The sequence below is a fragment of the Phoenix dactylifera genome, chromosome 1 (assembly GCF_051530095.1).
Source record: "Phoenix dactylifera cultivar Ajwa chromosome 1, Ajwa_hap1_PhDact_Kaust_v1.1, whole genome shotgun sequence".
NCBI lineage: Eukaryota > Viridiplantae > Streptophyta > Magnoliopsida > Arecales > Arecaceae > Phoenix > Phoenix dactylifera.
In genome coordinates, this window is record NC_143190.1 from 45443084 (window position 1) to 45457727 (window position 14644).

General features: G+C 37.5%; 1 protein-coding gene across 1 annotated transcript; it reads left to right on the forward strand.

Moving 5' to 3' along the window:
- The first annotated feature begins 1953 nt into the window (after positions 1-1953).
- On the forward strand, positions 1954-12791 carry LOC103708163 (cysteine-rich receptor-like protein kinase 2). The gene is made up of 7 exons (XM_008792961.6): positions 1954-4291; positions 6046-6174; positions 6274-6410; positions 6509-6719; positions 8455-8689; positions 8957-9107; positions 12284-12791. Exons 1-7 carry the CDS (start codon positions 3541-3543, stop codon positions 12605-12607), a joined length of 1938 nt encoding a protein of 645 aa, XP_008791183.3. The 5' UTR covers positions 1954-3540; the 3' UTR covers positions 12608-12791.
- The last annotated feature ends 1853 nt before the right edge of the window (positions 12792-14644 follow it).

Below are 14644 nucleotides of genomic sequence, written 5' to 3' on the forward strand. Positions count from 1 at the left end.
TTTTTTCCTTATTTAGAAATCTTCGAGTGAAACATCTCAACTCTTCCAACTCATCCAAATTTCAAATCTAATTCATCATTTTTTATTGGATTTTCTGGTGCTATGGAACTCGTTCTTAGTCCCCAGCTTAAAAATTTTCTTCTTAATGAACATGAATTTGCAATAGTCTACACCGATTATCATGTCTAGGTGTCAAATTACTCGAAAAACTAATGGATACATAAATATTGCATAATATAATTTACTTATTAACACAACATGCATTCTCATATATATTAATTATGTAACTCTGATAAGACTCAGCCTAAGGCTAGACTTCGTTATCCTAATCAAAAAGTTTAATATTGTATAAGCCTTATAAACACATCCTAAGTCAACCCCTAGGAATTATAAACTTAATAAACTTAAGCTCGCTATAACTTATTAGGTTATGCTCACTTTACTCTTGACATATACTAAAATATCATCAATGATCACCACCACAATTTGATTAAAAGGTTGGAACACCCTATTCATCGGATCCATAAAAGTTGCTGGTATATACCCAAATGGTATCATCAACAATTGATAAGGCCCGTAACGCATTCAAAACGTAATCTTAGGTATGTCCTCTACTGTAAATATTCAAATTGTGATTATAGGATCGAAGATCAATCTTAGAGAAGACTAGTGCTCTTTGCAGCTGATCAAATAAACCATCTATTCGAGGTAAAAAATGCTGGTCTATCCTAAAGTACTTAATGTCCGTCCCATCTACGCTCATCCTATATTGAGCTCAATACATTAAAATCTTTGCTTTGATACCACTTTATGTCATGCCCCAAGTCTAGAGCAAAACACATCCATGCTAGAGCTTCTAAATCTTTAAAATACAAATGTCCTCATTCCAAAATCTCAAAATCTATAAATCATCAACTACAAGTCTAAAATATTTTAATCAATTAATTATTATAAATCTACTACTAAAAGTCTCCAAGCTTGATAACACGGGCCCCCAAGATTGGATCATTCCCTACTTCTAGCTTCCTTACTTGTCTAAAAGAAAAAAAAAGAAGAGTGAGCTACACAGCTCAGTAAGCAAGCATCACTACCTTACAGGATCAAGCAAAAATCATTTTAAAGATAATTTCATTGAAAATAAAATATTTCATAGTAATAATATAATAAACCAAGTCATAAAACAATCATGTTTTTACATAAGTATAAATCATGTGAAGTTTATAAATATGGTTCCAAGTTTAAAATACAATTAAAGTCCTAAAACAATTGCCATTCAGCCAAACATAGTATAAATTAATGATCTTGAAATTAATGCTTTACTTTATACCTATAACAAATTCATAATTGACTAATATCACAAATCGTAGTTTGTAATTTGTATGCTAGATTATACTCGTTGGCAGGATCATATGTCAGCTTTATACCATTAGCAGGGCCATATATCAACTTTTATACCTATTGGCAGAGCTATATGTCAACTTATACCTACTAGCGAGTTGATATGTCAACTTTATACCCATTGGTGGGTCATACAGAAACTAGCTCTAGGTATCGATCTACATCTTTTTTTAGGAGTCGTATATATCTATTTAAGAGCCTTTGAAATAGTCATATATTCTTAAAATATACACAAACTAATAGGTTGAAAAATACTAAATGTCACTATAAAGTTCATAATTCATAAACAATTTTGGAACCATTCTGTTTTCACAAAACATAATTTTCATAATATCATATGCTCGATCCATAATTTTAATAAAAATATATAATCATCAATGTCAGACATTATTTATAAATTTTTTAAGATCGTAAGCATTGAAAATGACCAATAATTCAAAAGCTAGTAAGGAATGTAAGATTTTACCTCTTTTCATCATGAAATCTCAAAAAATTGAACTAAGCAAGCTAACCAAATATATTCAAAGTCATTCAAAGCCCAATGTATCCATATTCAACAAATTTGAAATCCAAATACATAATAGGAATCCAAAAAAAAATAAAAAAAAAAGGGTCAAAATTGGGCAAAAGACACAATTTGGTATGTTGCAGCAGAGTGGTGTCATGCTCGGACTGGAGCAGCAAAAGGTCAAGCTAGCTAGTTAGCAACACCAGGCGGCATGGTTCATTCCCATCACAGTAATCTAACTGGTCAAATTATGAAACAAAAGTCAGATTATGGTACATATAGTTTAATAGAAATTGATGATGGTGGAGTCCATCGGTGCACTGTAAGGGTCGGGTGGGTGCCGACACATAGGCAATTGTCAAGTGAAGATAGATCAACCCAAAGGATCCAAAGAGGAAGAGAGAGAAAGGCAAGAACCTTTAACTGGGCCCACCGATACACAAGGGAGAGAGAAAGGCAGGGAACGACGATCGACGTCCGCTTAAATCACATGAAGAGAGAGAAATAGAGAAAAAGAAGAGAGGGAAATGAGGGAAAATAGGGCCGGTGATGAACTAGTCCCTTATCGGGAGCAAAGGAGCTACTGTCAGCTCTGGCAAGCATCTATGGTGTGGCGAGGAGCCGACGATCGTCGATGGCAGTAGATGACGGCAAACGACCAGCAATATAAGTAAAACATGAGAAAAGAAAAACAAGGTAGGGCTTAACGTCAAATCGAGCATCATTTTACTTATTGTCAGCTGGAGCTTCAGCGTCAGCTAGAGGCCATTGAGAAGGGATGGCCGGAGAAGACAACGACGCTAATTGACTTCAAAACAAGGGAGAAAAGGCTAGTGGGAACCAAAACAAGGGAGGTGGAGTCCTGGTAACATCCCGACAATTCTCAAAGAAATCTAGCTGGCAGCAACTTCATATGGAAGGGGGTTAAGCTAGATGACCGATTTGGCTTACCGGTCATTCTGAGCCCCTCGCCCCTCGCCCCAACATCAGGCTCAGCCAAATAGGTCGATTTGGCTTGGTAGGCTAGTTGATGGATCCGGCTAGGCCACGTCCAACATATTAGGGCTCAACTGCCACTCGCCGCTTTCGAGCGATCATAATGTCGTGGCTCGGAGAAAAGTCGCCGGGAGGACCGGTGAGGAAGAAACCGAAGAAAAAGAGGGAAATAGAACCAGGAAAATGCAGAGTCCCTGCAAGGAGTCGGGCGCCTTCCTCTCACCACAATTCTCCAGAGTTTCCTCTGTCATCCCATCAGAAGAAAAAGCAGCAGATACATCTCCTGTCTCAACCTCTGGACTCCGTATAGATCTCTGCCATCAAGAGAGCGTCGTTATAACTTGTTCTCGATCTATATCTCCGCTTGACGTAATTCCCAAGAGTTGGTTTAGCTGACGGGGGCTCTCTGCGCTCCACATATATTTTTCTCAATGGGTTTTCTTGTGAGTTTCGTGGAATATTTTTCATTCAAGTATCAACTCCCCTCTCTTGTGCTGCCTGCTTAGATCAGTGTCGGGAAAGATGCTGTGATCGTTTCACTTTTGTTCCCCAGAGCAGCAGGATCGGATCAGGTCTTGATCCTCAAAACTTTTGGTTTCCTGGGAGCTGCTGTTCATGAATGAAATATACGAAGAGAAATGGATTCTTCATGCTCCCTGGGGACGCTTATCGCCGTGCTGATACCTATAATTATCTGGAAGGCTTCGCTGGCTGATCCTCGGACGACGGTTGCGGGTCAATTTTGCACCAACATTTCTTCTGTTTCTGGTCCTGCTCTCGCTGACAACTTTGTTCCTGCGATGGATAACTTGAGCAGCCTGGTTGATCGGAATGGATTTGGTACGACAGTCGCGGGGACGGGCCCGAATTCTGTTTACGCACTCGGCCAGTGCTTTGGAGACCTTGGTTCAGTCGATTGTCGGTTGTGCTTCTCCGAGATTAGATCTCTGCTTCCGAAATGCTATCCGGAGCCCGGCGGCAGGATCTTTCTTGATGGCTGCTTTGGGAGGTACGAGAATTACTCATTCTTTAATGAGGTCGTCGATTCCAACGACACACATGTGTGTTCTTACAGTAAAAATAGTTCGAATCCGAGAAGTTTTAGCAAAGTCGTCCAAGTGGTTGTCAGTAACGTGACTTCGGAAGCTCTAAAGAAGCAGGGGTTTGCTGTTGGATCCGCTTCAGATTCCAATTCACAAGTTTATGCTCTTGCTCAGTGTTGGGAGAACTTGGACGAAACGCTTTGTGGCTCTTGTCTGGATGCTGCAGCGTCTTCGATCGTTTTATGCTCACCAGCAACCGAAGGTCGCGCACTGTATGCTGGTTGTTACCTGAGATATTCTGCCGTACTTTTCTGGAATTTAAACCAGACAGCTTCAAATTCTTCAGGTATGCTTCAGACTCTTGATGCCAGTTATCTGTTAAGTTGAATTACCCTTTAATTCCTATTTGTTCTATGAAAACTTTCCGGCCACCACTTTGTGAACAATATCACACTTTTGCTGGCTTCACTTTTTGTTCTCTTTCATTCTCTTATTTGATGAGAGCTTGGTGATTGGTATGACCCCTTCAATCATGTCGTAATATAACTTCCATCGAAGAAGACATAACTTTCCAAATCCGAGGCTGACAGCAACACCTTTATTGGCTTCACCAGCATCCTTGACAAGGGTGCTTGATTCTAATGGTGGAGAACTGGAGATGTTTGATAAGAAGCTGGCAAGGTTGGACTACCTTGCTAAAAGTTGCATTGACCAAAAAGATCATTTATCATGATGTCTTTGAAGCCCCTTTCTCTTATTTTGGCTTAGCTTGAGCAAATTTAGTGCATCTTTCTATGTAGACAAGAGATAATATCAAAGTTTGCCGTCTCGGTACTAGATTCCGTGCCGGCGCTACACTAGCACTATATCGGTATGGTACGGTACGAAATCTTTTTGACGTATCAAATGTCGGTACACCATCCGTACCGGATACCAGTACCGAACTGGTATGGTACGGTACGTCCTATACCGTCTGATTTGGGCTTCATTTGAGTATTGGGGCATGGTGTTTTCATTTCCAAGAATTAGGAGAATTCAAATTCCAAAATTAGTGCCTTCTGTTGAGACAATTATGAAGTCAGGAATCAGAAGATAGGATTTTAAGTGCAGATTTTGTAAAGGAAGGCTAATGATAGTAGACAGTAAGTTGGCCTATATAATGGGGAAACATATTGGCAGTGTCAAACCACTTCAAGGTAGCACTGAAGTCCAGTACAGGAAGGACAGAGAATCAGAATTAGCTAGGAAGGTGGTTTTGAGCGCTATCTTTTTCACGGTCACTGTTATTTCTGATTTTGTCACATATTACAATCCTTCAATATGGGACAGGAGCTATTGATGTGAGGTGAGGGGTGTTAGGCTGTTGTAAAATAGAGCTTGGCGAAATGGAGACAGCTTGTTTTTAACATATTAGTACAGGAGTTCTTCATCTAAATTCTATTTCATTCTATTTGATTTTTATAAATTGTAATATTTTTTATTTGTTATGTCTAAATTTCATTAGAAAATAAATATCACTTCTTTCTATTGCTTGAGTTAATCCTATCGAATGCCAAACAGGCTTTTAGCTTCTATATATTGATTTTCCTTTTTTCTTTATAAACTTTTAAACATTTTTGACCAAAACTGCTGTAAGTTGTCAAAACTGCTGAAATCAAAACCAATGCAGCTTCTGAAATTGAAACCAAGACAGTGTTTTCAAACACTGCCTGCACCCTGTGCCTCTTTATAGCTCCTTGATGGTGTAAGCATGGGTAGCTACAGTGCTATTAAGGCTGCAAACAAATTGTAGTCAAGGAGATTAGTTCTGAGGTGGCCATGCTTTGTTGAGCACAAGATTTGACACCCATCCTCCACCCTTCTTGTTTCCCTGCATACAAATAGATATAACATAAAGATGTCATCGCCTATCAAATTTTGCTCATGTTATGTTTGACTAATTCACAGGTAAAAGAATATTGGTATGTCATACCCTTTCGTAAGCTCGTGTATTTGTCATCTACTTTCCTTCTGTCATAATCTGTTGAATCTTCAAGATCTTATAGTCACTTATTAATTGTGGTTCCACTTACCGGTGAGTTCTTTTATTTGAAATATTAGGAAATCATACAAATAAGGTTATATGGATCATCCTGGGCGTTTTGCTTGGTGGTTTTCTCTTTATAGTCGGGATTGTTGCCTGGAGAAAGAGAGGCTACTGGAGCAAATCAAATGTAATCTCTATGAGAGGTAAGCAGCAATAAAATTAAGCAATGAAGGAAAACCTCACTAAAACCTAAGACATTTTCAATGCTGATGGTCTTTTAATCTTCTTTCAAACTATTGCAGATATGTATAAGCCAGAACTCTCTGCAGCTTTTTCTCAATCAAATATGAATTTCAGATACGAAGACTTGAGAAAAGCTACTAATAATTTTAATTTATCAAACAAACTTGGTCAAGGCAGTTATGGGACTGTGTATAAGGTAGAAAAATGGCATAGAAAATAGATTTTGGAAAATAACATAGAAGATAGATTTTGTGTTGCTCATGGTGTTAAAAACTGCACTGTCTTAATTTGCAGGCTGTTCTTTCCGATGGAAAAGGAGTTGCTGTCAAGAGATTGTTTATGAACACAAGACAGTGGGTTGATCAGTTTTTCAATGAAGTAGAGCTGATAAACCGAGTTCGGCACAAAAATTTGGTGAAGTTGCTGGGTTGTAGTGTAGATGGCCCTGAAAGCTTACTTGTGTATGAGTATTACTCCAACAGGAGCCTGGATCTGTTCATATTTGGTATTTCCTCATTTGCTATTGCATCCATTAGTTCATATATTTATAATCAATCATTTTCTTTCATCAGATTAGTCAATTCATTGCTTCAATGGAATAGTAGGACAGAGTTTAATTACCATATTTTTTAAAGAGAACAATTTTTTCGGCCCTTCAAGTGCACCTAAGCATCACTTGATCCCTAGCCAAACATCTGTTAAGCCTTTAATTATGCTGCACAAATCTGCTTCTTCGGTTCATCTTTTCACACATCTTCAACAATTGGTCCTAAAACCTTGGGCTACATATTGTACAACAAAGTCCTATGTCTACAGGCATTTCAGCTTGTCAGTTCATTTGTTATGAAAAAGTAGGCTTGAACCTGAATGGAAATCTACTCCTCAGGACCTATACACCCTTTCATTCCCTGACCAATTTTTTTTGAATATTACTTAGGTTAAACCTCACTTCCATTATCTGTGTTGTATTAGAATTCCAAACCCGCAACCTGTAAGCCTGAGTCTGTCCTAAACCTGGCTAAGGCCCATTCATAAAGCAGGTCTTTCATTCTGTGATGAACCTTAATTGTTCATTTACAACTTTTTGGGCTTTGGGGTTGTCCTCTTGAGGTTGCTTGTTATAGTTGAAGTGTATATCCATGTGCAGCAAGTAGCAAAATAATTTTCTTGATGTATTCTTACACCGTATTACATTGGTGGTACTTGATTTAAATCCTTGTGTTGCTTCTTGACGCGACATGTTATTGCTGACTTGTAAGTGATCTATATTATATGGCAACTGCTAGACATTGGAGTTGTTTTGTGTATGAACTATTTTGTTAATTTAACTTGTCAGTTCCACCATGCAGTCATCATGTGCATTTGTTGATTCCTTCATGCAACCATGACTTGCTTACAGTTATTTTCTGCTTCTACACCAGTTTAAAATTTTTCTATAATGTTAGTTGTATCAAAAATTTTCTGGGTCAACATTCTATGACTAGTCTTTTCTGTGCTTATGATATCCCTTCATTTATTGGAAGTCGAAAAAAAATCAGGACATCAATTCTCTCTCCAGTACAATGACCGAGTATCATACTGCAATTGTGGTCATATTGGCCTCACCATCTTTTCTCCAGATACCACATTCACAAGCTACTTTTGATTGGTGTACTATTCAGATAGCAAAAAAGAAGTTTCTTAGCAAGAGAAAACCATATCCAGATTGATTGCCACTTAATTCAGCACTATATATAACTGCTCTGATGCTTTTCGTAACAAATACACCTTGCAACTCATGGAGGGTTCATCAAAAGTTGTGATTGACATATTACTTACATGTGGCATACCTACTGTCCTACATATTACAGCAATAGCTTATTCTGACTGATTCTGCCATTAGTGCATTCAATGGATAATAGCTACACATCTGGCCTTTTTGAACTTTCAGATGAGCAAACATGGGGCTTGATGAAATGAAGGTAGGATCTACAAGTTGTAAGGAACTAGATTTTTTATATCAAGCTTTAGCTCCTAGGGATTAGTCAATATTTTGTTTAATCATGTTCTTTTCTGTTTTCTCTTTTGCTAGCATGATACTGTTCTCAAGACCCAAATGGCATGATTTGATAGCAATATAGTAGTATTTTTCCTTTTTAACCCTTTTGTCATCTGTGTGCTATGCCTTTTGACTGGAAAATGGAACCTTTATGAAGAATACCATCAACAAGGAGATTAATTCCCTTGCAATATTGTCACAGATGAAAACCATGATAAGCATCTAGTTTGGCAACAAAGGTTGGATATCATTCAAGGAGTTGCAGAAGGGCTTTCTTATCTCCATGAGGAATCAGAAACTCGAATAATCCACCGCGACATTAAGGCGAGTAATATTCTCTTGGATGAGAAGTTCATGCCCAAGATAACGGATTTTGGCCTGGCAAGATCATTTGCAGCGGACAAAACACATCTTAGCACTGGAATAGCTGGAACTCTGTAAGAACTCTATTCCTATATTAGTTCAAACAAGATGAAGGCTAAATGTTGGATGGAATTAATCTAGTTATCAAGCCAACCTTTTTTTCCTTTTCTCTTTCAAAACTCACATTAATGCTGCAGAGTTCAGTCTCACCATCTCCTTTTATTTGATGAAAATTTGATTATGTAATTTCACTTAAGCTCAAATAGTTATGTGAAAACTATCTTCCAATCCTGATATCAGTTCTTAAAGTTTTGATATGCTGAATATGCATATGGATGCAGTGGTTATATGGCTCCTGAATATGTTGTGTATGGGCATCTTACTGAGAAGGCAGATGTTTACAGCTATGGTGTACTGATTCTTGAAATTGTGACTGGAAAACGATGCAGCAGTGGAATTGGAACTCATGGAGGGAATTTACCCTTAGCGAAGGTAATATTTTTTATCATGTCTACTATATGAATGTTATGTTGGTTCTTTTGTTTTGATGAACAGCCAAAAAATGATGGTATTTGCATGGATTAGTGAGAGTTGGATGGACTTTTCTGAACTTACCAAAATGTTGTAAAAGATGTAGGACTTTGGGCTTAGGCACATAGCTAGAGTAATTTAAATGAATACCTGTATGTTTGGAATAATGCAATTAAAACATATGCTTAATTGACAGATGATTAAACATTTCAGTGAAAGATAAAAAAATTTGTTAACGTTAGAAGTTTCATATGTGCTATATTCACACTTAGTCCAATATTTTGTGACATAGCCATTTTTGAATTTTTACGAATTTACTCTTTTTTGGGGTTTAGATTTTCAGGGTTCAACCCAAACCCTTTCAACTTTAGTCATGCTCTAATGCTTGAATTTGATGATTGAACAATATCTAATGATCATTTGCCAATTTTCTCATGATTTTTTAATTAAAGACAAAAATCCACTCAGATTATTGGAAAATAAGGAAAAAGAGGGATCGGACGGAAAGATATATCTAGTCAAACAAATTTCTAGCTCTAAAAATTGAAAACCAAGCTTTGATCCTGCAAGCAAACTTCTTAGGCAGTCTTCCATTATCCCTCACAACATTCCCTCCTTCAAATGGTGTAAATGATTGCAAAGGCGCTATTCTAATTATCCGGAATGCTCGCTTGGGGACAAATCGACCTCAATCCACTCTGAACCACTTGATCTAGGGTCACTAAAGCTGTTCAAGTGCTATTTGGCCAAACAGATGCACCTTATGCCAACAAGGGGTTAGCATGATACGTATTGATTTGTCTGTCTTGTAACCGACCGATATTTTCAAACATTTGATGAAAATTACCTAGCTCTGGCTGACTTGCAGCATGCAGTTAGGCAAGCAAAGTCAAAGTGTTTGTTGCAATTTGTTGGTATATGTTGAAGAATAGTAACTGCTTCCTGTCAGCTTCCTGAAACCTGACTTAGGCTTCCCTTGGCCAAAGTAGAAGAGGTGCTTTTGTGGAAGCTTCAACTTAAGTTTTGGAATTTTCGAAAAATCTGAAAAAAATTGCTAGAACTTTAGAAAGAATCCAGATAACAAATATTTTGGAAATTGATCAAAAATAAAGAATGCATTTTCTTGATTATTTATAAATTTATTCATTTTCTAGTATGAGAGAGGCAAGACTGACGTAAATATGAAAAACACTGCTACCACCAACAACAAGGAACGTCATGAATTTATAATGTGAAACTGTTTCTTGGATAATTTGTGAACATACAGTATAATTAATGAATATATGGGAAAATTCTTGATTAATCTGATGAGAATAATTTGGAGAGCTATTTCATCCAGGAAAAGATGGAAACTAGAATTTGACAACTTCCGGAGGTGGAGGGTGACTACATCTTAACTCCAACTATCTTTAGGAAGTGACAGAAAGAGTTGATTGTGAACTTATGATGGGATATCCAGTACCATAAGCACGAGTCTGTGCTGGTTGTGAGGAACATTTTATGCATATATGGATATGATTCATATTAGATTAATGTCTGCATTAATCTAGAACAAATATAGATACAATTTGTATATCCATTTAGCATCTATTCATCTGATCTATTTTCTTCCCTAATCATCATCTATATATTAACAAAATTTCATGAATTATGTGCATTCACTGATTCCTTTTTAAGGTCTGAAAATTGCCAAAGTGAGCTCCCATAGACTTTTCTTACAACATCCAAAATATCTTTCATATTAACATCTCCTTTGCAGACCCTTTGAACCAAATTGATATTGCCCTAAATAGTGGAAGCTTTTGACTTTTACAACTATAAGTTTCATTCTATAAGTTTGACTTTTACAACTTTCAACTAGGATATGTTTCAGGAAATGATGGTAATTTTATATTTGGCAGTAAAGGCGGGAGCATTTTTTTCTTTATTGATAAAGATTGAGATGAATACTCCAAAATTTTGTGGGATCTGCTTTTCCATATCACAAAATTCACATATGCCATGTATGTTGCAAATCTGATCAAACTTCCTAATGTGACCTATGGCAAGATGTTCGGGAACATCAGTTAGAACAACACATTGATTGGATATTTGAGATAGGGAGTGTGTACAAGCAATAAATTTCAAAGATGTTCAAATCTGTCACTGCAATACATCATATTTTTCTGTTGTTTTCAAAGGTTTCCTCCTTAATGAGCTAGGAAATTTGCAAGATTTGTCACAAACCAGTTGTGCAGGTAGTAAACCTGCGTGTAAGTTATTTGGAAAGCTTGGTCAGAGAAGATAGGCATCCAAACATAACCATTTGGTCAGTTGAGTTTTTTAGTGGGTGTCATTATAGTATCTGAAACATTAGTACTGGAGTAGTTACATATTATGTCAAGCAAGAAATCGATTCCTTTTTCAGACAGCATTGAAGAAAGTGAATGCTCTGGCTTTAAGAGAAGAAATAGTTCCTGCACAGAATGATAACTCTTGTAAAAGGAGATAACTTAAATCATTGAGCACATGGTGAATATATACATCGTTGACTTTTGCCTGGAACATTTGAAATTTAGGATGTCAAATCTCACCTTTGATCATTTTGGTAATCATACCTACACTTCTAATGTCGAAGACTTGTGAAGGATCATTTGTTGCATTATTTACCTTTGAGTTGAATCTCATAACTTCATTTTTAGATAGAAGTATTTTATATTGCTTGTTTTGGAATTAGGCTCTTGACTCAGCTGTCAAAAGAGAATATTTTTCTTTTTCTAAAAAAGTAAAAAGGTTACCCCCTTCCCTTTTGTTTTCTTGATTCTAATATTTAGCACTATCCATTATGAGGATAGTAACGATGAAGCAAATAGTTCAGCTTTCAAGGAAAAAAATTAATTCTCTTTAGGATGGTCCCACAATTATCTGTTTGGAGGTGGCACCTTCAGGCGGGCAAGGACTAACTGTTTATGCAGTTCAGGGTGTTGTAAAGAGTATCTATTGGAAGCTATCAATGCCTGAGTCTTTGAAATGGGGAAAAGTCCAGGTCTTAAAGTGCAAAGAACTTTATCCTAATGCATCTTACAGCATGAAGTATGAATTAGTTATTTGTTCAATTACTCTGTTTTTTAGGCATCTTATTTTATTTCTGTTTGCAGATTTGGGACCATTATAAGACTGGTACAGCAGAAAAACTCATAGAGGAATGCATTTACAAGGAGAGTGTGAAGGCTGATATTCTGCACATTGTGTGGATTGGACTGTTTTGTGTTCAAGCCAATCCACACTCCAGGCCAACAATGGCAAAGGTGCTGGAGTTGCTCAGGAGCAGCAGGAATGAAGAGGAGGTTGTCTTGACTGATCCTCCATTTTCAGATGTTGCTATGGAGGACATTGAAGAAGGTGAAACTTCATTCTTGCTACCCAGCATCTCTGCCCCGGCTCTGTCAACATCATCTGAATGTCAGATAAATGCAAGATGAATTTCAGCTCAGATTCAAATAAGTCACTTGTGTGTCGAACACGGCAACGGCACGCTTGACATATTAACTGGCATGTTTGCTATGTCCATTGGTAGGCATGCCTTTATTTGATATACAAGCAGGTGATATTTGAATTTTCTTCTACTTATAACTGCAATAAAAGTTTGGCATTTTTGGACTCGTATTTCATGAGAAAATTATAGAAGGAAAGCAGAAATCATACAGCAGGTAGGTGCACCTTCGCCGATGGAGAAACTCCAAAGGTATAGCCTAAAGAGTATATGATGGTGGATGGATTTAAACCAAATATAGCCCTGAACTTTGAAAGGTCTAAAAGAATTGGAAAGTGAAACTGGTTTCATAAATTTCTCGAAATAGATGGAAATGTGGTCAAGTTTTTCAGTCATAATAATGGAACTGAGAACTGCTGAGAACTACCAAGGGTTCCAATATGTGGTGCACTCTGAGTGGGCGGCGAAGAAGTATCATGGATGATGGGGTTACATAGCATAGTCCTGCTACAATGTCCATAATGGAGCGAGAATGTTGCGGAATGCAAGGTGAACTCTTCTTTGCCGATCCCATGAAGAGGGTTGTTGTGGACGAAGTTGGCCAGGATTATCAATGTCAAAACTCGATGGGCATCCATGCAAAGCAAAATCGTTTCTAGCGAGCTAGATATGCATGCATGACAGAAATGGATAAACAAGTGAAAAGCCAGCTTTTTTATGGACTAGTTGAAAACAAGTAATTCTTTGAAGCACAAGTTGATATAAAAATTTTATTCAGGAAAAGCAAAATTACATTCGTGCAAAACTATTTCGAGGTTATTCCGGGTCTTTGGAAGATATTCCAAAGGATTGTCAACATAGATAAGTTGTTCTTCCTCCGAAAATTTAGGCAACGGTTTCTTTTATAATCAAAGGATTCTCAACATAGAGCAATGATTTATGCTCGCAGATATTTCCACTCGAAGAGTAAGCTCTCAAGTATAAAAATTCTAAAATAAGAGCGAGCAAAGGGTCTTGAAGCCAAAATCCAGAGATCCAAAGCGTGCTGTGCTCCTTGACATCAATATTTGAGATTAAGGAGGAAGAAAAAGATGATTGAAAGTGGTCCAGATTTACCACTGAGGTGGTAGCCTAATGGGAACATGGCTTTACTTCCAACCAAGTGGTTCCGAGTTCGAAACGCACAGACGTCGATTAAATTGTGAAGACCGGATGCTTCCTGCTCGGACAGAGGGTATGAAAAGACGTATCACTCTGCTGGTAGCCTCGGTGGTGCCAGGTATGACGCACTCACACCTGGTATTCGTGCCGGAGCCCAGAGGAGTAACCGAGCCGAACCCACGGATGGAGAGGGTATGAGTAAAACCGGTCGGGGTGCCCAACACACGGTCATTTCTACTTGCATCGAACATTCTCCTGGCGGAATGGAAGCTCAGTGGGGACTGCTACGCGGGGGTGGGCTTGTCCCTTCTTCCCCCCTTCCCCTATTTGTCTAGCAAAAACAAAAACAAAAAAAAGATGGTCCAAATTTTTCTAGAGATTTTCCTTTGATGGTTCTCATAATTTCTGAGCACTCGTTTGATTCGCGGGAAAAAAAGGAGGAAAAATATGATCAATGAAAAAATAATGAGATGCCTCTTGTTTGATTGAAATTTTTAAAGGAAAGAGACGAAAAAGTTATATTCTCATTCCATACAGCAAGGCAGCATTTGAAAAATGACCAAGACTCGATCTGAATCTCGTCCTAAATCCAACTTGAACCGCCCCCAATCCGAACAATCCAATTCCAGACCCCAAAAAAAATTTAAAATTGGCTTCATTTTGACAAAATTCTTACACGGGGAAAGAATTCCATCATTCATGCTTCCAAACAAGCTTCTTAAGCAAATTTTGTAAAATCAATATAACAGAAGGTTTTAAACCTCTATTTTGAGAACACTATTTTTATTTACAATGAAAAACACTAAATCTTGTACAAACAAATATTAAAACCAGCACAATATATATAATCAAACAAATAAGGATT

Bases quoted from the DNA above. Each gene is read 5' to 3' on its own strand.
- LOC103708163 (XM_008792961.6), top strand. From the start codon at position 3,541: ATGGATTCTTCATGCTCCCTGGGGACGCTTATCGCCGTGCTGATACCT. The intron at 6,411-6,508 runs GTAGAAAAATGG...CTTAATTTGCAG, and splicing joins GTTATGGGACTGTGTATAAG to GCTGTTCTTTCCGATGGAAA. The intron at 9,108-12,283 runs GTAATATTTTTT...TTCTGTTTGCAG, and splicing joins GGAATTTACCCTTAGCGAAG to ATTTGGGACCATTATAAGAC.